This window comes from Aquila chrysaetos, chromosome 6 (genome assembly GCF_900496995.4).
Source record: "Aquila chrysaetos chrysaetos chromosome 6, bAquChr1.4, whole genome shotgun sequence".
Classification (NCBI taxonomy): domain Eukaryota; kingdom Metazoa; phylum Chordata; class Aves; order Accipitriformes; family Accipitridae; genus Aquila; species Aquila chrysaetos.
The window spans coordinates 42,543,465-42,565,954 of NC_044009.1; the positions used below are offsets into that span (position 1 = coordinate 42,543,465).

The 22,490-nt window shown below is 41.7% G+C and overlaps 1 protein-coding gene across 15 annotated transcripts in view; it reads left to right on the top strand.

Moving 5' to 3' along the window:
* The window catches only part of KALRN (kalirin RhoGEF kinase), a 532,819-nt gene that overhangs the window by 483,856 nt on the left and 26,473 nt on the right, over positions 1-22,490 (top strand). For 8 of the 15 annotated variants that reach the window (XM_030018367.2, XM_030018359.2, XM_041124229.1 and 5 more), the window contains 11 exons: positions 2,063-2,132; positions 2,716-2,802; positions 3,587-3,679; positions 4,753-4,803; positions 5,146-5,223; positions 6,129-6,314; positions 9,736-9,907; positions 14,313-14,551; positions 15,451-15,698; positions 18,918-19,041; positions 20,401-20,460. In XM_030018367.2, the coding sequence (XP_029874227.2) occupies positions 2,063-2,132; positions 2,716-2,802; positions 3,587-3,679; positions 4,753-4,803; positions 5,146-5,223; positions 6,129-6,314; positions 9,736-9,907; positions 14,313-14,551; positions 15,451-15,698; positions 18,918-19,041; positions 20,401-20,460 (1,408 nt within the window). Of the gene's footprint in view, positions 1-2,062; positions 2,133-2,715; positions 2,803-3,586; positions 3,680-4,752; positions 4,804-5,145; positions 5,224-6,128; positions 6,315-9,735; positions 9,908-14,312; positions 14,552-15,450; positions 15,699-18,917; positions 19,042-19,207; positions 19,292-19,836; positions 20,461-20,955; positions 20,981-22,490 lie in introns of those variants that run through there. The other 7 variants (XR_005932657.1, XR_005932658.1, XR_005932659.1 and 4 more) reach the window with 7 other exon arrangements.

The following is a 22,490-nucleotide window of genomic DNA, read 5'->3' on the forward strand; positions in this document are numbered from 1 at the left end:
GGGTGTTTGTTGTGCTGACTCTCACAGATACAGCTTTATGTTGGCTCAAACACCGTGGCAGGAGTGCTGGTCAGCGTGACAGAAATGTTGTTGCACACAAGAGAGTCTCCTCTGTGTCAGTGCTGTGCTGCCAACGGCTCTGCCATTCCTTGCTGAGAAGTCACAACAAGAGGCTCCATGGGAGATACCATTGTGGTCCATCCACAGCTCCTGAGCTACTGCTCATAAGCAGTCCCAGCGTGGCTCCCAGAGAGGTGCTGCTTGTGGGGTACTTGCTGGATTCCCAGGAAAGCTACTGAGGCTGCCATAATTGTGTTTCTTGGGTCACAGCTGTAGACTCAATCCATTCCAATGATGAGCAGTAGCAATGCTGGAATGTCATGGTTTCCTTCCTATGTCTTGTGGTTCTTAGCAACATGAACATCTTCACATGCAGCTGTCAGGATCAAGAAGGCTGACCATACCAGTAGTATTTGGCTAGTAGGGTGATAAAATGCAAATACTTGCAAGATACTTCTCACGCAAAAGCTCTGACAGGCTTTGGCCTGTTGCTGCTTTTGACTCTCAGTTAGGAACTCTGTTCCATGAAAATCTTACTCTGCCCTCATACAAGTCACTTTTGAAACGCTGCTGGAAACATGAGGCTTATTTTAAACCCTGGGCTGTTTCTGCTGTAACTTTATGAACAGCAATGTCTTGCTTATGGACAATATGGTCATCATTTCAACTCTGCCACTCAGAAATACTCTACAGCTCTGGCTAACTAGAATTTGAGCATGTGTGTGCAGTCTTGAGCAATGGACACCGGGCTGGATCTTCCTTCAGCTCTGGATATTTCCCTTATGCAGGAAACAAGGTGCCCTTCCCATTAAGTGTCCTACAGGTGCTTATCTCATGGCCTGGGCCTGTCGTTACGTTCCGAGAGATCCCCTTGTGCGCACAAAACAAAAAATGTCAGAAAAAGTTTCACCTTATATTAAATTGATACCAGCAACGGAGTGTTTTTACCAGTGCCATTCATTGTTTAAGTGTGATGATAGTTTTCTGTAACACACAGGGAGGTATTCCCTATTTTTAGTTCTGCATATCTGGGTCAAGAAGTCTATTTAAATGCAGATAAATTTAACATTTATAGAGGATTGAGTTATGGAAGCAGCTGTATCTGATGGTAGCAATCAGTCTGTTTAGTTGGAACAGCTATCCAACGTGCATCTTTTTTTGAGGTTCTGGGATTTCTTGGGACCAGACCGTTGCAAGCATGTCCTCTCACCAAATCTGACTACTATAGCAAATCTGTGGAGGCATTTGAGACAGAAATCCTGCAGTGAAAAAGAGGAAGATCATGGAAAGGGAGACTGTCAGGATTTGCCTACCAGTTAGAAAAACCTACCAGTATTAGTAAAGTTTAGTTTAGCTGCTTTTACCTCACTTTTAGACATCCTAGTATATTCTTGGTAAGAGCATTCAAGCTAGAACAAATGACCACCCCAAAGCTGCAGGTCAAGATAGAGACAGTGTTTATGAATTACTATTACTATTATGAGTTACGGTGTATTGCTAACAGTAATATACTGAAAAACAGCTAAACCTAGAACATACTAAAACCACCAGCAAAAACGTGTTGATTTGTTTGTTCAAGTGGAAACTTATGCATCTCTTTCACGTTGACCAGTACTCCAAATCTGCTCATGCAACTGAGAGCTCCTGGTAAAGCTTCAGTTGAGTTTTCACAAGCGTTTTGGTATATGGAAAAGTTTTACTTTGGGAGTTCTCAGTGAAGGAAAGCAACTCTTGCAATTAGATAGTAATTGGCACTTTTAAAAAATTGAAACCACTGTAATAGTAATGGTGAGAAGATAGTTTGCAAGACAAGACCTCCATATTTCACAGCTCTCATCTAATGTTTTAGAAATGCCACCATTAAGGGCTGAAGCCAAGCTTACCTTTCCATTTATTATTGAATACTATAGCTAAAATTGCACCGATATATCTGAAGGATTACTAGTTTGCTGCTGAGATGACTTAAAGAAGTATTCTGAAATGTTGATGTCCTTTCTTTCAGCTTTTTCCTGGCTGAACTGGAAAAATGTCTTCAAGAACCTGACCGTTTAGCACAGCTTTTTATTAAGCATGTAAGTTTTATTTTGTTACCTATCTCTAGCATAATTGTTATTTAGGGTGTGATGACTCCTTTCTGAAAACACCTACTTGTGTCAGTTTGATACTTTTACATGTCTAAACTTAATTTAAATGTGAAGTAGCCTTATAGTTGTGCATCTTCAGTGAGCAGCTGGATTGAACTAAAGCATTAATCATTGCCTTCTTCAGACTTCTAATTTGGGGGCAAAACTGGTGTGGCCAAGGACATCTGCCAACATATAATTATGGCAGGTAGTTGCCAACTGCTATGATTGACATGTTCGTGTGATATTAGCTACAGCAGAACACTAGAGCAAATTTCAGACCCATCAGTTTGGGGACGACATCTCTAACTGGCTACCCCCATGGAAACCTCCCTTTGCCTGAGGTGCAGAAGTGGAGAACAGACCCAGTTATCAATTTACTTTCCTACTTCAGCAAACTACTAAGCCTTTGATTAAACTAAAAATAAGGAAGACCAAGCAGAACATCATAGCAACTTTCTGCCAGCTTTTAATAGCAAGACAGAATGGTAGCCAATATCTCACCAGTCTGCTGTGCATCTTGCTTTCACAGGAGCGGCGATTACACATGTATGTGGTATATTGCCAAAACAAGCCACGATCTGAATATATAGTAGCTGAGTATGAGGCATACTTTGAGGTAAGCATGGCTCATTATACATTACTCATTACTGCTACATACAACTGGGAGTCCTAGTCAAGTAGACTATTCTGTGACCTGTGGCATTCGTCTAAAACAAATTCTAGAAGATTTTGATAGTGCACATGATGCCTTAGTCTCTGCTACAAGGAAAAAAAGTTATTTCATTTATTTCAAATTCTCATGTTGTTAATTTCTAATAAATATTTAATCCAGTACTAACTGTCTGTGGCCCTCAAAGTGCTGCAACTGCATTGATTTCTGTCCAAAATAAAATAAGACTTTTAAATCTGTAGTCTACAAACAGGGGAGGAGGTAAAAGTCGTTGGAGCTGGGTGGTGCCTCTCATAAATTCCCAATAACATTGTCTGTTTCAAGGGGTCTAGACACATTTAGATATTAGTGTGAAAGAAGCTTGTTTAACAAGGGAAAGATGTTTCGTTTCACCCAAGGGCATGAGGCATGCACTGCAGGACTTGTTTGTGAGCTAATCCCCGCTGCAGTGGAAAGAGCCGTCTCCAGACCTTGCAGCCCTGCTTGGTCAGCTCAAAGGGGGAAGGGATCCTGTGCTTTCCAATGCCTTCCAGCTCGGTCATGACTTTTACCCAGTCCTTGCCTAAATAGGATACGCCAGATTTTTAAATCCTCTCAAATTCCCTCTTGCAAACAAAAGATTAAGAACAGACCAACTTTCTGTGGAAATAAGCCTCTGCCGAGACATTTTATCATGTTCTCTGTCTTACTCTGTGATTGTTTGCAATTGTTTTTAATCCTCAATTTTTAGGAGGTTCAACAGGAAATAAGCCAACGGCTAACCATCAGTGACTTTTTGATCAAACCCATTCAAAGAATAACTAAATATCAGCTTCTTCTCAAGGTGAGTGGAAAGATGCGGTTTGGACTAAACTGTAGTCTGCATCTTGCATTAGATGCTGTTATTTTAACTCAGCCTTAGTTTTAACTGAGGAATAACTTCATGAAATTAAGAGGAAAGAGGAGTCTGCTTATACTTGGGCATACAATGACAGAGTCCCATGGAAAATATCCAGAGAGCAGGAGGGCCATATCTGTGGGATTAGTTTGCAATCGACGATAATCAAAAGATTTATTTTTTTTATTTAATATTGGAATTTTTTTATAGAAGACTAAACTTCAAATAGGAATTTTCTTCCTCTGAAGTTTTAGAGCAAACTTTCATTCAATTTTTTTAAATTGCAATAAAGATGCACAAGTGTGTTAATAAAGCCTGTCTTTGGTGCTGAATGGCATGCTTCTAATAAATGCTATAGCCTCCATTTCTGAATATCTCTCTTCAAATTAGCATAAGAAACTTATTTCCAGAATATTCTCATGTCTTAAAATTTGGGGAGCTCGCTGCAACTTTTTTCCCAAGGAGTCTGACCACTCTGGCTTCTGCTGACTTATCCACAATGCCAATTACTCAGCATTTCTGAAAATTCATCCCTAGGGGTCTCAAGCTAATATGTAAAATTAGGCATGTCTGAACCCTACCCTGTAATCTCCAGCAGTACTGGGGCTCTGAGCTGGTTTCTTCTCTTTTTTGAACTAGTCTCAAGCAGGCTGCCATCACAGTTTGGTAATTGCACACTAGCAAAGAGACAGCAGCGTGTTCCCTGAAATGCCAAAAGGAAAAGAAAAATCTTCAAGTGTGTGTGGTCTCGTGGCTTAAGACAGGGACCAAGTAAGCATTCCCAAGGGCTAATCCCAGCTTTGCCTTTTTCCTGTGATGTTTTCAGCAACCATCCACACCCCTTTTCCATATCTATAAAATGGTTATAACATTCAGCAGCCTCTGAGAATGAATTTATCAATATTAGCAAGTTCCTTCTCAGAAGATCACATGCTTTATATGCTTTTTCTTTTTCAAACTGGCATCTTTTATCTTCTCTTTCTGAAATGCTTTAATGCAAACTTTTCTGCTTTCTCCAGGACTTCCTGAGGTATAGTGAAAAAGCTGGTCTGGAATGCTCTGATATAGAGGTACGTTTTCATGTCCTGGACAATAGTGCTATGTTAACTAATGGCACTTTATACAGAGGAAGGAAAACCCCAGTATTCCTTTGACAGTAGTTGAAGATCCTGCTGATATTCTAAATGTGGTATGTCTCTTAGCTTAAGTCAGAAGTAAAAGATGAAGGCACAGTCCTGCATTGTAGGTGCACCATCCTCTTTTAGACCTTACCGTACATCTTCAGTGCATGAGGGCCTCAACACTAATAACTGCTAGCAGTGATCGCGCTATTGAAGTTCATTATTTGACACTTTGCTTTTAGGAACCCTCTGATTCTCTTGTAATAATACAACATCCTTTTTCCTTAACAGAAAGCAGTTGAATTAATGTGCCTTGTACCGAAACGTTGCAATGATATGATGAACCTGGGTCGCCTCCAAGGCTTTGAGGTATGCATTGGCATTCTGCTTATAGTAACAACCAGGCAAGGAAAAGTATTTTATCTTTCTATGATTGTCTGTACAATCTGCCCTACTTCAGGCTGTTCATCTAGTGCTTGTTCTTCTCCAATGCTGATCTGCAGGCTTTGGTGAGGTTTCGAAGGTGGGGGGTGACATACCTCTCACTCTAAACTTGTGACAATCTATCTATTGTTTCTTCAAAATGTAAGGTCTGTAAAAGCTTCTGCAAGTTTGAATTACACTTCTTATTTTATGTGGTGAACCAGACTGCTTTGCCTGTTAGTAAGGTCACCTAGCATTAACATGTTAACAGCTCCCTCTGAGTCTGGCAACATTCAGGAAGGGATTTGTGAGTTATTACCCCACAGGTTACAGCCTGTGGTTTGTAAATAAGCCAATGTAGACTTTGGCAGTCCTGGCGAGATGTCTTATCTCCAAAATGAAGTCAAGTTTGTCTTACCGTCTTATGCATTGTAGCATTCCTGCAAACAGGTAGGTCCTGGTTTTTTGCACCTTCAGAGGTGTTGTGTCACTGCCTACTGGCTTAGGGGGTGTTGGAGAGCTCATGACTAGAGGGAATCCAAGGCACTACAATAACAAACTACATAATTGGAACAGTGGTTGAAATTAAGTACAAAGGACTCTACTTGAGACCTCTTGCTTGTGGTTTTATATGCACAATCAGTGGCAATGAGAACAAAGGAAACCTATGTTATTTTCCTTAAACTGAGCTCTTGATTTACAAGATTGCTGCTCTGATAACTTAGAGGGGATATGTATCACATGAATTCAGTGCTTCTTGGAAAACTTGGACTGCACGAAACATAGAAGATCGTCTCGTGGGATTACGGTTGGTCGGGGTTTGTAATGTTGGTGCCTTGTCTGCTTTTCAGGGCAAGCTGACAGCTCAAGGCAAGCTGCTGCAGCAGGACACCTTCTACGTGACAGAGCAGGATTCTGGAGTTCAGTCTCGACCAAAGGAGCGTAGGGTATTTCTCTTTGAGCAAATAGTTATCTTCAGTGAACTCCTTAGAAAAGGATCTTTAACGCCAGGCTACATGTTCAAGAAAAGCATAAAGGTAAGAAATACAGAGGGAGAGGCATATTGTGTTTGATGGTCACGTAAGGAAATCTTACCAGTTTTCTATACTGTGAGACTGATCCATTCTGTCATAGGGGGACAACAATTTGCAGAAAACATTTGCATTTACCTGTCAGTGGATCAGAAGCCGTTTAAGACCATCTCTAAATAAACTACTGGGTGTCTAAATTTACTGGGTAATTTTTACAAGGAACAGCGTGCGGGCAGGTCTTCTGTCATTCATAGCTCTGAGTTAACAAATATCGCTAAAAAGCCTGCAGTAGAAGACAGAACTATTTCAAAAACAAAGAGAAACACACACAGTTCTAAAAATGCAGCTATAAGGAATTATAAAACCAGTTAAACTATAAAGAAAGTTTTAAGAAATTAATTTTGGTTTTAAATAATCTTTCCAGATTAGGGGGCTGGGACTAAAAGTAAAAACTGAAAGTAACCAGGGAAAATACTTATTTATTTGTTTGTTTAAGGGCTTTTATGCTTGTTTAACAAATGCAAACTTAACCTTTGAAATGGTAAGTGAAGGTGGATGAATGCTACCCCTTTCCTGGTAGAACAGCCTTTGCTGTGCCCGCAGAAAGAGCAAAGTCACTGGTTCCTTTGAATGTCTTGAGCATTCAAAGCTGAGAAACCAGTCTGGGATTGATTTCCTTTTCAAAGATACAGCTTAAAAAGAGATGTGGGAGAATGCATTGTGTTTGCTCTAAATTTTGAATGGTACATTAATATGAAACAGCAGAGAACAATATCAGGTGAAATAATGCATATTAACCATGTATAACTAAACAAATCTACGATAACTAGCATATTTACTGAAATGAGGGCATCTTCTTGGCTGACAGAAACTGCAGCATTTACTGAAAAGCCTATATCCATTTGCAAGTCAGTGTATTTCATAGTTTCCAACACAAATAATAAGCTAATAATAAGCTATAAAGGAAAAAGCTGAAGTGTACAAATAAACAATCATCTTGATTTAGATGATCAGCTTTGATTTTATCTTATTGCTGATTTAAATTATTATTAAAGTTGGGGGTGGAAATAACATGAATAATTTTGACTTCAGCTTATTGTATGTATAACAATGAGGCTTTTATCTGCAGGAAACAATTCCTGAATTGTATATTGTAGATAAAGAGAGAAAAATAAATCTCTCCTAATGTCAATAAAATTAGCTTGCCTCAAGGGTATGAGTTGCTTTTCTAGTTAAACAGCCTATGAAAGTAATGCTGTTCCCACTGCCTGAGTTTAAAATTTTTGTGTGATAATTTTCCAGTCTCTCTTTTCTTCCATTTGGCAAACAGCTCATTCTCCTGTTGAGTGCCTACAGCAAGTGTGGGATCCCCCGTGGCTCCATGTGTATCTCTCCCACTGCAGCATGGAGTCTGTGTGCCAGCAGCTCTCACACCCTCCCTCCCAGCCCCTGCTTCAGCTTCTGGCTGCTTTTGCATTTCTCTCATGCTTTCCCACAGAGATGAGCTGTGGCCCACAGTGGAGCAGGACCATTCCCTATAGCAGGACCATTCCCTGCCTCTCTGTGCTACAGGCATCCTCACCTTGCAGTGGAGCCTCAACCTGAGCTGGGTTATTCCCTGGTGAGAGGCACTTTGTCCAAAAATATCACATAAACTGGCTGCCTCATTGCCTGTCTTTCATAACCCTGCCCTAAAAGTGGGCATCCAGAAATTGCATCTGGTCTGAGTTCATGAGCCAGAGTTTGAGGAGGCTTTACACTGTCAGCTAGGACCAAGCTTCTTTGACCTTGGTTTGAGTGCTGATAAAATCCTGCTGGGCAGCTTGAACCCATCTTTACAGCAGTTACCAGGACTGACTAGCTCTCTTTGGCTAGCTTTGATACCATGTGCAGTCATGGTTGTCCAGTTCTCTGGGAGACACTCCCTGAGAGATGTTGGCTGTTTCCCTGATGGTCGCATCCTCCTACACAGCAGAAGGACCTAGCCAGCACCGGAGATCCCATTTCTTTCCTCTGTGTCACAGCCACTGCTGAGCACTCAGGTCTCTCTGTTAAGAGTAAGAAGTGCATATGACTTCAAATGCAGCCGTTGTGGTCTGTCAGGGAGATGAGGCTCCCAAATATTTTTCTCCAAGGTCTGTCACACTCAAACTGTCATAGAAGCTTCAGCACGATGTCCTACATTAGCAAAGAACCCTTCTTAGGCAGTGAGGTAGTTAGCATTCAGAAATTGCACATCCCTTCTTGGATACTTCTCAGCTGGATACCTTTCAGACTCTCAAAATACCTAAGTGGATAGCCTTGGCAAATGCATCTCCCTGAGACACAAATAGGAGGTTAGGGACTCTGACCTACAAGTCTTTTTCCTGCAGTCATACCAGGATTGACTTGCTTGCTTTGGCTATCAACCAGAGGAGCAAGAGCTCAGAACAAGAGGAAGAGCACTGTCCAGGCTCACTGTCTGTCCCTTTCCTTCTCCCCATGTCAGAGGAGTTCCTGCATGTCCCTCTAACTTCACAGGGACCCCCAGAAGAGAAGGAAGAGGCTCCTTTCTTCTTGCAGTTTGAATGCTGGACAGTATTTAGATGTGGAATGGATCTCTCCATACCTTGACAGTTATTCAGAGCAATTGGAGATAGACATCTTCTAGAGAGGCATTATTGCCTTAGTCTTCAGAGCTGTCTACTTTTGACATGAAGACTCTCTCTCTCTCTCTCTCTCTCTCTTTTTGAAAGGCTATGCCAACCTATTCTTGTTTACTATCATAGCTATAAGTAGCTCAGGAAAAGTTAAAGTTATGGGTACACTTACACAGAAGCCTCAGAAGGGCAGGACAGCAGCCAAAATTGCCATCCATGCGATTTCCAGAAAGAGTATCTGTTACTACAGTCAAGTGAAGTGATTGCACACAGATGACTGTAATCTGCTAGAAATAAGAAGATCTGTTGGAGCATCAGGGGAGAATTGCTCTTTTTTTTTGGTATATACCTGTGCACAGTCCATTCCATTTTTAAAATACTCTGATGACTGAGACTTTCTTTCCCATGGAGGATAAGAAATATAAACACTTACTTAAATTGGAGGAATGATAGACTTCATTAACATCTTAATAGGAACAACTCTATTTACGGGTTACAATAAATTTTTAGCACATCAGTCAGGTCTATGTTACCTTAAAATAGAAGTTGTAATTCAAGACAAGGCAGGCGGATGTCTGGTGCATCTGTCAGAGCTTTATTAAGCATCATATTTAAGCTTAAGATTTGTCTGCCTAAATCTAGATGAGGCAAATTCTTCTGATTGTGATCTGACAGTCTGTTATTGGATTCAATTATTTCCAGGAACTCTTCACAAAAATTTTATTCTGGTTCTTGAGTAATGTTAACTCATGCTCCATGTAACACATGCTTACCTTGGCTTGTTTCAGATGAACTACCTTATCATTGAAGAAAACGTGGAGAATGATCCCTGCAAGTTTGCTCTAATGAGCAGGGAAACATCAGAGAGAGTAATTTTACAGGCAGCTAATCCAGAAATTCAACAAGCTTGGGTACAGGACATCAACCAGGTCCTGGACACGCAAAGAGACTTCCTAAATGGTATGTACATGGTCTTCGCTCTGTTTCCCAAACTGTGACACTAAATGGGATTTAGAATCTTTGTGTCTTTGTTCCCTTTATGAAAAAAACATTCAGCAACTTCTTTTCATAAGGAAAATCCCAAGGACAAAACTAGAGCCCAGTCTGCCTGTCATTAAGCACTGGGTCAAGTGGTATCCACAGACTACATGGGAAAAAGTCCTTATGATTTACAGCTGGTCTTTGAAAAGAGACCACCTCAGTGCCACTGTACAGAGGTCTCTGTCCTGCATGCCAGGTCTGCCTGGTGGGAAGGTGAGGAATGGGAGAAGAACCAGGCAAGCCTGATCTGAACTGCTCTGTGGCCCTGGAACCCACCCTGAGAAGCCACTGGAGCCCCATCTTGCGTTAAAGACTGCAGGTCATTCTGCCTGGCTCCATTAGCAGCATCTCAGGGACTGTTTTTGGCAGCCTACCGCCTCCCTGCTTAAACAGGTGGTGGGTCCCTGCACAGTTGCCGTGCGTATATCAGTTAGGTTCATGTTCAGGTCTCAAGTCCCTCCATCACTGATTTGCCTTTGGTGGTACTTCTCTGCAAGATCCTTTAAAAATGCTGGGGTTTGCAGGGCTGTATCGCCTGGTGCTTTCCATTTGACAGGGAGACTTTAAATCTAATCCCTTCCCAAGACCGTGTCAAAGCCACGTTGCCATTGTATCTACACAGTATCTCCCACTTACTCAGGGCGAGGCTTATCCACAAGAACCTCCTATTCAACGTCACCGTGTGCTACAAGCTGAGGACATGAGGTGGGACAAAGGCTGCCTCACCATCCACCCTCTTACAGGTCCAAACTCTGCGGGGCAGCAGCTGCTTTCAACCAAAAACAAAAGAGAGGGCAAGGAAACATCTGGGCTTGTTTCTCCTAGGAACCATGGGAGGTGTGCATGAAGAGGGGCCTTTCCAAAATGTCAGTTTTGCTTTAGAAACAGATTTGGGGTGGTTCGAAATAATATTTCAAATTAAAGCTGTGTTTCTAAAAAAACCAGACAAACACACACACGTGATCAACAGAAGTGTGTATTTTGAAAATATAGAGGAATCAAATTCAGTTAACAATTTTGGCTTGTTCTTGCTCATGACTGGATGAGGGGAAGCAAAGGAACCAGGACTAGAGGCAAAATCTAAAAATAGTATCTCTCTTGTTTGTTTGGAAGCAACGAAGTGGGAATCATTACTTTGGATGCTTCCAAAATTGTTTTGCACTATTAATTTCAAAACAGCTTTTTTTCATGGGGCTTATATTACAAAAGACTTCTATATTTAAAAACTTAATACATGTTCAATAATGAAACTTATTTGCTTGAATCAAAACGTTTTGGCTTGGCACAGTCTGTTAGCTTTTTTGATTTTCGGGTTTTGGTGTTCGGTTTTGTGGATTTTTTTGCTGCAAAATCTGAAGAGGCTCTTTCAGTTCATATCAAAACAAAGGTTCCCTTTTCTTCAATGTGGAGGTTTTTAAAATTTTAATTTAGCTTAATTTTACTTTTCAGAAGTTAACTGGGAAAGGGTTACATGCAAAAGCTGTTAGTGACAGTTCAAAAACTATGGCTGAGCTGAGAAAGGAAACAGTGTTTCACCTGTGATTCCAAAACTTGATATTGAGTTTTCATGACTTGGAATAGAAAGGGCCTCATACAACCACAGTAAAATGATTCCTTAAATACATTGGTGAGGTGAGTAGTCCAAGTTCTCCAGTTTGACCAGTTGGTACCAAAACTTGCCGGTTTTCTGTCTGTGCAGTTGGCTTTGAATGAGGGTTTATTGGAATATAAGTAAGTTCTACTAAAGGTTAGCTACAGAAATTTTTTTTTAAACCTTGTGAGAACTCCACAGAGACTACTGCAGGGGTTTTCTGTCCCTTCCACATCTTTCTTACTCATTGTTTTATTTTTTATGTATTCACTCTTATCCTCTAAACACTTGCTGCCCTGTGAGCCCCTTTTTCTACTAAAGCATCTTCACAGCCCCTATTTAGCCTATCTTCTGTGAGGCCAGCAAGGAATTTGATGGGTTAGGAACATAATCGTCAGTATCTCTAAAGCTAGAAGTAAAAATAGATTTATATTAAAACACAGGCTTAAGGATTTACTTTAAACCTATAAATAAGATCCAAGAAAATGATATTGTATCCAGTAGAGCCTGTCCAGTCCAGAACAATTTAAGTGGCTTTTAGGATGTAATCTTATTGAGGCTGACTAATCTTTAAATACGTTCTTTAGCTTTGCATTTCATTAAAGCGGATGTTTTCTGTCTTTAAAATAATATTAAATCCACACTGAGCCAACGCTGCGTAAACTTAATATCAAAATATTCCCTGTGAGTTCTTGCCCAAGCTGTCTCTGATTTTCTGTCTTCAACAGGGAAGCCCTGAAGAGTATGGGGCTATGTACAGAGCATAGTATTTGCATCCACAGTTCAGAAATGTAAAACTTGTTGCAATTACACTGTTATAGTCAAGCTTTTTATATTTTTCCTTGGAAAAGCAAAAGCTGCTAAGCTTGAGAAACAGTCTGTGCACGAGATGATTGGCTATAGTGACCGTTCTTTCATTTTGCTTTAGCAAGCAAGCTGCAAAGAAAATATGTCATTGACGGATATTTTTCATAAGCAAAATGTCATTGATCTGTACCTTTTTTTAATCATGTTTTGTGACATTTTTGAGAGAGAAAGAGAGAGCACGCAAGTACGTGGACACTGATTTTTGCCAGAAGCTTGTAAGAATACTAACAGATGTTGAACAGGAGGCTGGAAGCCAGGCATCACTGTGATAGTTAATGGTGGAATTAGTAGTCACAAGTGGACACTCAGCTAAATACCCTTTAAAAGCACTGAGTAGGATAGATTGTTTTGAGACAGATTGATAAGTATTCATTCAGATCTTACTGCTAAAGACCTTGCAGCTTAATCTACTGTATATACTAGAAAAAGGTCACCGTCACTGTCAAAATCATTGTCAAAGTTCTCCCCAACCTTCTTTGTCCTCTATGGCTGATCTGCAGCCGGACCAAAGCATTTTCCGCTGCAGTTGAGGTAAGCGAGTGAAACCGGTAGTCACTGTGGCATAAATACGAAGCACTGTTGTGACAAGGGTCACTGCGTAGGTTTTGGAGCCAAATAATCTTCCAGATTGCTACAGGTCTATGTTTGTGTCCTTTGGAAGAAAATGGTGATCTGGCATCCTCCTTGATTTTTTTTTTTTTTTTTTTTAGTCTCTTGTTCTATAGTATTAAGTGATTTCTTGTTGGAGTAGTCTTGCCTTTCTCTGCAAGGGGAATGCTAGAGATTATGCTCTGTGGTGCTGAGCCTTTCTGTTTTTCTTTCCTTTCCTCTTGTTGGGAAAGACATTCCTTCTGTTGTGGTTCCCTGGTTGGGCTGATGCTATGACATTATGTCCTCCGTCTGCCTCTTGCTAGACTAGTCTCTCTGCATTCCAGTACGTTTAGTCTGGTGCATGTATACAGTATTAACTGACTGTAAATCATCCATTAAAGCCACATGACATGCAAAAAACCAAACCCATAGGTCTGGGGTTGGTAGTCTGAGCCTAGCAAATCTGTTCCTTTTCCGTTCACTGTGAGTCCCAGCCCTGATCCCTTTTCCTCCAAACATAACAAATTCTTTATTTCTTTACAATCTGGCATTTTTATCCTTCCTTTTCCCAGTGTGAGCTCTCTCCATGACTATGAAATGTACACTCTTACAAGCAGACTTTTTTTGAGGCTTATGAAGCTGTTTAATGTTGCTTGTGGGTGTTTTCTGGAGAGATCTGGACTGCTGGGATTAATGTCTTTGTGCCATCTATACTTCCTCACTTGCTGGTCATTTCCAGCAGTTTCCTTGAACCAAAGTAGTTAATACAGAAAGCACAGAGAGCGCCAAGTTGCAGTGCATCACGTCTGAAGAGTATTTAGTAGTCACACTCTCTTGGGAATACGCAAATGAGACTTATGAGTCTTGACCTGTGTTTTTTGATGATAGCAAAATTCACTGTAAATGAACCGTGCATCTCTTATTCAGGCTTTCATTTATTTTGGCTACAGGATGCAATTAATTTGTGCAATTTCAAACAAAATGAATGCAATCATGTACGCTATAAATGGCAAATATTTTAGCCCACTGTGTTGGTTAGAGAAGCTGTTCTTCACAGTAGCATGGACTGTTGTGTTCAGTTCACGTGCAGTGCAGTGTAACATGCTTGCGTCCTGTCTAGCCATGAACATGCCGTGTGCTTCCATGGGTGGCATCTCCTGTTCCTGTTTGGTGTGCAACTTATGCGTACGCTCCGATCGAATCACCCCACACACTCTCTGCAGCCCTTTGCAACACCTTTGAAAGCATATAGCTAATTCTTGTCCTCTTTTGCAGCGCTACAGTCTCCCATAGAGTACCAACGCAAAGAAAGTAGCTCAGCAGTGCTGAGGCCCCAGACCGGTAGGGTCCCTCAGCCCAACAGCAGACCCTATTCTTCTGTTCCAGTAGGGTCTGAGAAGCCTTTGAAGGCTACAAGCCGTAACCCATCTCTCCCACCCCTGAAGATATCTACCTCCAACGGCAGCACAGGGTATGAACACTCACAGCCTGGAGACAAGTATGAACAAAGCAAGGTACTGAGCTCATCTGATAAAACATGATCTCATAGCCCATTTCTTATACCATAGACAATCTGTGAAGTTAGCTTTAATTATCAGCTAACCAGGTCAACAGGAATCAACATACTGAAGCAATGGTGTAAAATGTGATTTGGGATTAAACAGACTGCGAAAGCTCAGGCATCCAGATGGGTGGCTCTTCAGCTGGGAAATGGAGGCAGAGCCTGACCCTGGAGGCTGGAGCACTGATCCCAGTGTTTTTCAGGACTGTGTTTGCAGACCTGGTGAACTGAACTGATCCATTTGCAGTACTGGCAGCAGCAATATTCAGGCTTCTCCAATATCCATTAACCACCCATTCCTGAAGAGGTCTACTCTGATAGCATAGAAGAGTTTAGACCTTTTCCCACATAACAGCTCGCAGGGTGCCAGTTGAAGGATATAATTTGGGTGCATGTGCCCTGCACACAAACCACCAAAGAGTCAGTAACCAGCAGTGTTTGGACCCTGCTGCTGGCTGTGGTTGACCAAAGCCACCTTCCAATATGACCTATATTTAAGATCATGAGATGTGTGAGTGTTCATTTGGCTTCTAACATTGAGCCTTCATTGGTCTTTCCCCCATTTGGCTCAGCGCAGATCGTTCATCTGTAAAACCACACAAATGAGAACGTGGCTGGGGCACCGTCGCTAGCAGCTGTGAAATCTAATATGAAATAGGAGGCTGGTTTGTATCAGATTACTGCCGCCTTTCAGAACCTTAAAATCCTTTTCTACCAATGTGAACTTTAAGTGTTTTGTATCTTCTTCCCCGGTACAGTTAGGCTGGAAATGAACTAGTGGGATTGCTGCCAGAAAAGGCAGGTTCCTCAGCACCGCCTGCTCACTGGTTTCTGTTGTGTCCGTTTTCACAGACTGATTTGGGAGGGTGCAATGGGACCTCTTCCATGGTGGTGATTAAAGATTACTATGCACTGAAGGAGGATGAGATCTGTGTGAATCAAGGAGAGGTGGTTCAGATCCTTGCTATCAACCAGCAGAACATGTTCCTGGTGTACCAGCCTGCAAATGACCACTCTCCAGCCGCTGAAGGATGGATCCCCGGCAATATCTTGGCTCCCCTCACTAAATCCACTACAGATAATAGCGACGGAAGCATCAAGTAAGTGCCATGTTGGCTTCGCTGGGAGCACTATGTGGATTTTTTGAGGAAAAAAAAAAAAATAAATAAACAAACCCAAATGGTAGGGAATGCCTGCTGATTTTTATCTACAGTGCCATTGGAACAAGCTGAGTGGTCAATCCGCAGCGTCGGGCAGCCATGGTGGATAGCTCGGGTTTTGCTTATTTTCATTTTGTGGGGTTTTGTTTATCCTTTGGAGAGAAATAAAACCATAGACGGTTAAAGATATGTTTTACGTTACACCATTTTACACCAACATGGACCTGCTTGGACTGGACTTATATTTATGTTGTATTAAGTTACTAATCTATATATTGGTTATAACAGCATCTAGCAAAAAAAACCCCACAAAAAATCCAGGCCCCGTGTTGGACTGAGGTTTGCTTCTCAAGGAGGAGACATTTTGTTGTCTATGGCAATTTCCTTGTACAGCTTGTATCTTTTTTTTATTTTGGTTTGGTTTGGTTTTTTTTTTCTGTTCGCAGTAACTTTTGTAATATATTTTTTGGTTTGCAAGACCCCCATCCAAGTACATTCCTGTATAAAGTATTTTGCACTATTTAAGAAAAAAAGGAAAAGAAACAAACTCATATTGATGAAGTCAGGTTGTGCAATATAATGGATAGTCGCAATGTTCATCATTGTACCTGTAATGTAACTAATTTTAAATGTACTATTTTAAATATGTAAAATAAATTTTCACCATGAGCATGTTTTAATGAGGTAAAAGAACTAGTTTGACCCTTTTTTTGGTTTTGTTTTGGTTTGTTTTTTTTTGTTTATAACATTTTGTTGCTTATTTAACAAATGTGTGGATATATATTTTTCTTTTCTGATTTTTAGAAATTTGTCAGTCTGAAATGACTAATGCAAGAAAGTGTTTTTTTGGTATTAAATACAGAAGGTACAACCCTCTTTTCAGTAATACCTGTTGATTTCTTTTAACATCTAAAATGACTAGATGGTAATGCCTGATGTATGCTACAAATTGTGTTACCTTACATGAGTACCTCGAGGCACAGAATTGAACACGAGGAAAGATTTTGTGACAGATTCACTAAAAATAATAATTTGATCTCTGCTGCAGTTTGTTAGGAGAAATGATGACTTTACTTGTCAGTCAGTAATGAATGCTACTATGAATTGCATGTTAAGCCAAAGGAATTGCATAGCACGTCTCTTGCACGTCTGCCACAGCCATTCCCGGGTTCCTCTCTAACCACAGTATGCAACCACGTGCCCTTAGATTCATCCACGGCACCAGGCTCCTGGTGAAGACTCCGATTTCATGGCAGCTGTACAGTCAAATTCAGAGTCAAATTATGTAGTCGGATGAGTTGTGCTCAGGAAGGCATAACAAAATTGAAAGACATGTGCGTCACCCCTCTCTCTTTCTCACTGCAGTGAGATTTAAAGTCTTAAATCATGTTTTCAGACTCAAACAGCTAAAACAACTCTGAAACCAAAAAGAGGCTTGAATAATAGAAGTCCTATGGGTAAAAAATGACCTGGAGCTGGTGTTACCTTTAGCACTGTCTAGTCTGCCAGATCGTATTGACTAATTAGTATGAGTAATAAAACTGTTTCTTCTGTTGACAAATACTGTACACAAAATATGTGGTCTATCCAGTAGTGTTGGCACCATGTATTATTCACCGATAGGTCAGGGAGTCTATCAGCCACGTCCTTGACTCTTACCATATCTTAAAGGAAAATGTAACAGTCCTGAAGTGTTGGATAACTTCTGCTCTGCACATCTAATTTGGACCTCCTCCAGAAACGCCCAAATATCAGACAGCATTCACTGTCTGGCTGAGATGTGCAGGGTGCTTTGGTGTTCCTTGTGCTCAAACATGACTGGCCGTGCCAGCTGTTTGCAGTGGAGACGCTAATCCTCATTGCAAAACAGTCAATATGACCCACTTCAGTCTTTTGTCAGTGGCAGCCAGCTGTTGGGAGGCCGTTAGATTACTTTTTTAAAATTGGAGCTATTGTACAGATCCCATCAGGTGCTGAAGTATAGCCAAAAACCACTTAGGAATCAGATGCAGTGTTCATGGGGGAGCGTCGGCTGTGTGGGGCATCCTTGGAGTCCTACCTTGCTAACATACTGCGTTTTATTGGCATCGCAGGTGATCGTTGGATTACATGCAACTTGCTTTGTAAAATGTATCAAGGTACTGTAGACATGACATGTGCCAAACATTGGGCTTAAACATGCAAATCAAATTTGCATGACTTAAAGGTGGGCAGATGCTTTGAACCTGGATCCCAGCTCATCACACTGCTGTTCTGAGAGCTTTCTGCTTTGGACAACATACCCCTTCCCAAATACCCCCCTAACCTGTCCACTATTTAAACCAAATGAAATCCATATTAAGAACTCTTTTGTTTTTTCTTAATTTTTTATGTCTGCTTTGATGTGCAATTTCTGTTGTCAACACAGCATTGCTCTTACAAAGGGTGACATGGTCTATTTTCTTTTTTTCCAAGAGTAAGGTCATAGGAACAGTAATGAGGAGTGAAAAATGTACTGGAAATCATGCCTGCTGTGGTGCTGGCCAAAAAACCATGAACTGACTGATGTCCTCTCTAATCGGATTGGCAAATTCAAATGGGAAATTCTTGGTCTTGAGAGGCACAGCATTCTAGGAAATGACTTATCTCTTGGAAAGTTAATGATGTAGCTCCTATTTGTCGAGCTATTCATGTTCTGAGCAACATGTAGGGAGCAACACCTTGAATTTCTTAAATTTTTTTAATTTGCTTTACTGAGTAATCTATTAAGACTGTTCTCCTGTATTTACATTTGTTTCACTGCTTTTAACCAACAAGACTGAGGGCTGAATTGACCTTTTAACTGTAGCAAAAATAAAATCAATTTCTATTTGTGGCAATGCAAGACAAAGTCCCTGAAACCAGATGACCAAGTTCTAGTTGCCTGCTTCCATCATGGGCATTTTTTCCCTGCTCCATGCATTTAAACAGCAAGTGTGGCACAACATCTGCTTCTCAGAACTGTTTGGTTTGGTTTTTAACTTCAACTCTCATTGCTCAGATTGAGATAGGCGTATTGCCAGTGGCTTTCACCTTCTAGGGAATTGCAGTAATCGCAAATGTGGATGCTGGTTCCCCTTTCCAAATCCTTCCTTCCTGCTATGATTTGCCGTTTGATTGCTGCGTTTTTTGGTACAACAGGAAGTCATGTTCATGGCATACCCTGCGCATGAGAAAGCGGGCGGAAAAGGAGAGCAGTGGCAAAAATGAAGCCAATGGGCCACGTAAATCCAAGGATATTCTGGGGAACAAAGTCTCTGTTAAAGTGAGTAAGGCCATCTGAAAGCTGTGTGCTGCTCTCCTGCTTCCCATCCTTTTCACCCCCTATAGCATCCTCTCCTGTGAGAGCGAGGGGGCGGCGATTTTGGGTTGGTTTTTTGTTTTTTTGTTGGGGTTTTTTAGTTATCTTTTTTTTTTTTCTTTTTTTGTAGTATCCATTTTAGCAGGATTTTTGCATGCAAGATAAAATGCAGCCTTTGTTTTTCGTTTTCTTTTTTGTGGCATCCCACACGCAAGTAAGTAATCTTCATTAAAAAACCAACTACGTATATGGTTAAATAACTGTTCTTAAAATTGGGACAATAGTGATTTACTGACCTCTGACCTAGCCCAATCTGCAGCTCCATCAGAGCAGCTGCAGTGGTGAGAAAGCCACCGGGTGAACCAATGGCCTTGCTGAAGTTGATGAGTTTTCTTTAGGCCAGCATTTCACCACATCTAAAGATAAGGGGTTCTCAACCTTGAGATGCTGAAGAGTTTTGGTCTGGGGAGATGGTCTCAATGACCTTTTTCTTTCCATTTTATCAGACAGGGCAGAGATGCTGACTCTGTCTTGCCAGGAGAGGGTCTTGTGTGTGTGTGTGTGTGTCTGTGTCTGTGTGTCTGTGTCTGTCTCTCTCTCTCTGAGATCTCCCAGTATGGAAAAGGTTGAGAACTGTGGGGTTAAGCTCCATCTTCTGCTCTGGGTGCCTGACTACTGTGCTCCAATTCAGAGGATCCATCCCTATAAACCGACCATGAGGCCTGCTCAGGACTAATCTGGGGCTTTCCCTCCCAACAGAGGCAAGAAAACACTTGTGATTTTGACACAACCAAAGCCCAGCCTTGATTCAGGAAAGCACTTGAGCATGTCCTTTGGATCCACCCCTCTCCAGGAGAGCCCATGATTAAGTGTTTTCCTTTGCGGAGGCTTTCCGTCTTGTAAGCCTAGTGAAATAAGCCATGGCATGTGCAAAGGGAGGAACCCTGCCACTGCAACCCGGGCGTCCCTCGCACCCACCGCCCAGCCAGCCGGCAGCCCTGCAGTCAGCCGGGGAGGGACTGGGCCCGAGGGAAGCGGTTGCTCCAGCATGGTGGCCACAGTTCTTCCTCCTGTTGCTTCCTCTCTGGTTTTACTACCTGAACGACTTGCAGAATCACGGCTTCTTCTTTGGCAAAAGCATGTCTTTGCCTTTGCTTCCCTTGTTCTGTTGTTGGTTTGGGTTTTGTTTGGGTTTTTAAGAGCATTTTCTGTAGTGTTACCCATTTCCATGCTGCTCACAATTCCTGTGCTGCTCTGCCCTGTCTAACCAATCTCTCTTCTAATCTCTTGTTCTCTTTCTTCCTCTTCATGCTGCCAAACAAGGAGACAAACAGCTCAGAGGAATCAGAGTGTGATGACCTTGACCCCAATACTAGCATGGAGGTAGAGACAATCATCCTTGTGATTTTTTTTTTTTTTTTTCCAAGAACGTGTGCCTGTTCTGAAAAGTCTTTGCTGAAAGGGGAGCTGGTGGGTCTATATCGCTCGTGGACATACGTGCCAATTAAGTGTGACTCACACAAAGTGCCAATTCTGGTTTTGCCAAGTGTTGAACTGGAGTTTGGGCTGCCTTTGTGTTGGGAGCAGTGGAGGAAGCTGAGGAACAAGCTCCTGCTGAGCTGGAGGCTCACACAGCCACCCTCAATCGCTGTTTCCCACCTGGGACCTCACTCAATGAAACAATAATGCATGCATGTCAACTGCCCATAAATGTAGCAGCTTTCTATATTAAAAACAACCCTTGCCCTGGCAATGCATGCTGAGCTGCTAGTCAGGCTTGTGTTATAAATCACTAGAGCAAACGTTGTTGCGCCACAACTAGTGCTTTAAATTATCTAGAGGATCAGAAAAGACAAAGTTTCTTTCTTCTCCTAGCAGAGTGGGAAACTGCATTTCTATAAAGGTACTGAAGAAGAATGGTAAAACTGGTTGCGTGCACGTACCTGTATCACAGACACCGCTGATGCAGATAGGGGGACCTAAATTACGATCCATTACACTACTCTTCCCAGTGTGAAGCCACTGATTCTAGTGGAGTGACCAAGACATGCCTTGTTGAGAGAGCCCAAAGGAGCTTAAAATCATAAAGAGTTATATATCTGGTTCTCCTCAATTAATATCTTGCAGGACCCATTTTTTCTGTGTATAGTGACCAAGCATTTGTATACATTGTACCAAGGCTGAAAGACCTTCCTACTGAAACAGGCAAAGACAAGGTTCAGAGAGACATACGTGATTTTGTAGAGATGATGGAGCAGGTCATTGGAGAACAGGGATATCTGTGTCCTAGGAGATCTCCAAGATGCTGTTAGCCAGGCTGCACTATAAACATCCTGCAAAAGAAAGCTGATCTTCTTCCTGGAGGGAATAAAAAGAGGGAGAAGTGTATTGAGATACAGCACCTCAGCTATTAACCTGAAGGCTCTCTTTTATTTTAATTGTGTTGGTGCACAGAAACACATCTTTGAGAAGGGAATGTGTACTAAAGGAAAGCTTTTGACCCAGCTGACATCCTGGAGTTTGAATAGTTCTTACCACTAAAGCTGCATTACTCTCAGGAGTGTGTTTGCGTTTTCAAAGAGCATTTTGCCAATCACAGGTAACAACTAGAAGTATACGTATTTATTACAAGGCAGTGCCCAGTTATTGCACGAAAGTCTGTGTAAGCTTTAGATCAACGAAAATTGCCCTGTGGAGTAAAAGGTGGCTGAGATACAGGTGTATGGTACAGAGCTGGGTGACAATTGCCATTCTTTTTGCAGAGGATTTCTGTGTTTTGACTTTGCTCAATAGGAGGAAAACCAGACGTTTTAAAACTGTCAGTGGAAGGTATCTGAGTCCTTACACTGTCAGCATTTCTAGTTAGTTATAGCATACTCTACATGGGTCTTTTTATTTGATTTGGGTTTTTTACCATGGTACAGTCTACTGTTCTTGCCTGCCTCTCTGAAGTTTAGGAGATAAGAGCCTTTTTGTTTAAACCTAAAGACACTGATGTGAAGTCTTAGCTATGGTATGAATCTGCTGTTGGGGGAGTAACTGTGTGCCTGGTATGTGACTTGATTTACTCTCAGAAACGCCATCCTGCATCTCCCAGGTCACTTACTGGAGGTGACAGTGTCCGTGCACTGCAGTCCTGAGGAGCCACAAGGTTCCTCGTGGCTTGGAAAGCTCAAGTCTGCTTCTCAGCAAAACTCTTTGGGGCTGAGCAAATGTTTAAAAAGGCAGAGCGAGAGAAAACCAGAGTGCAGTTGTGGGGGTGACTTACTAAGGTCTGACTGCCCTGCAAGGAGCAGCATGGCCCTCAGTTTGTGCTGGTTTTAGTACATCTGCAGCCTGGAGTGAGTGTGGTCAGCTCGTTGGTCCAGCTAAGAAATATGGGGGGGGGGGGAAATGCTGATACACAGTATAAA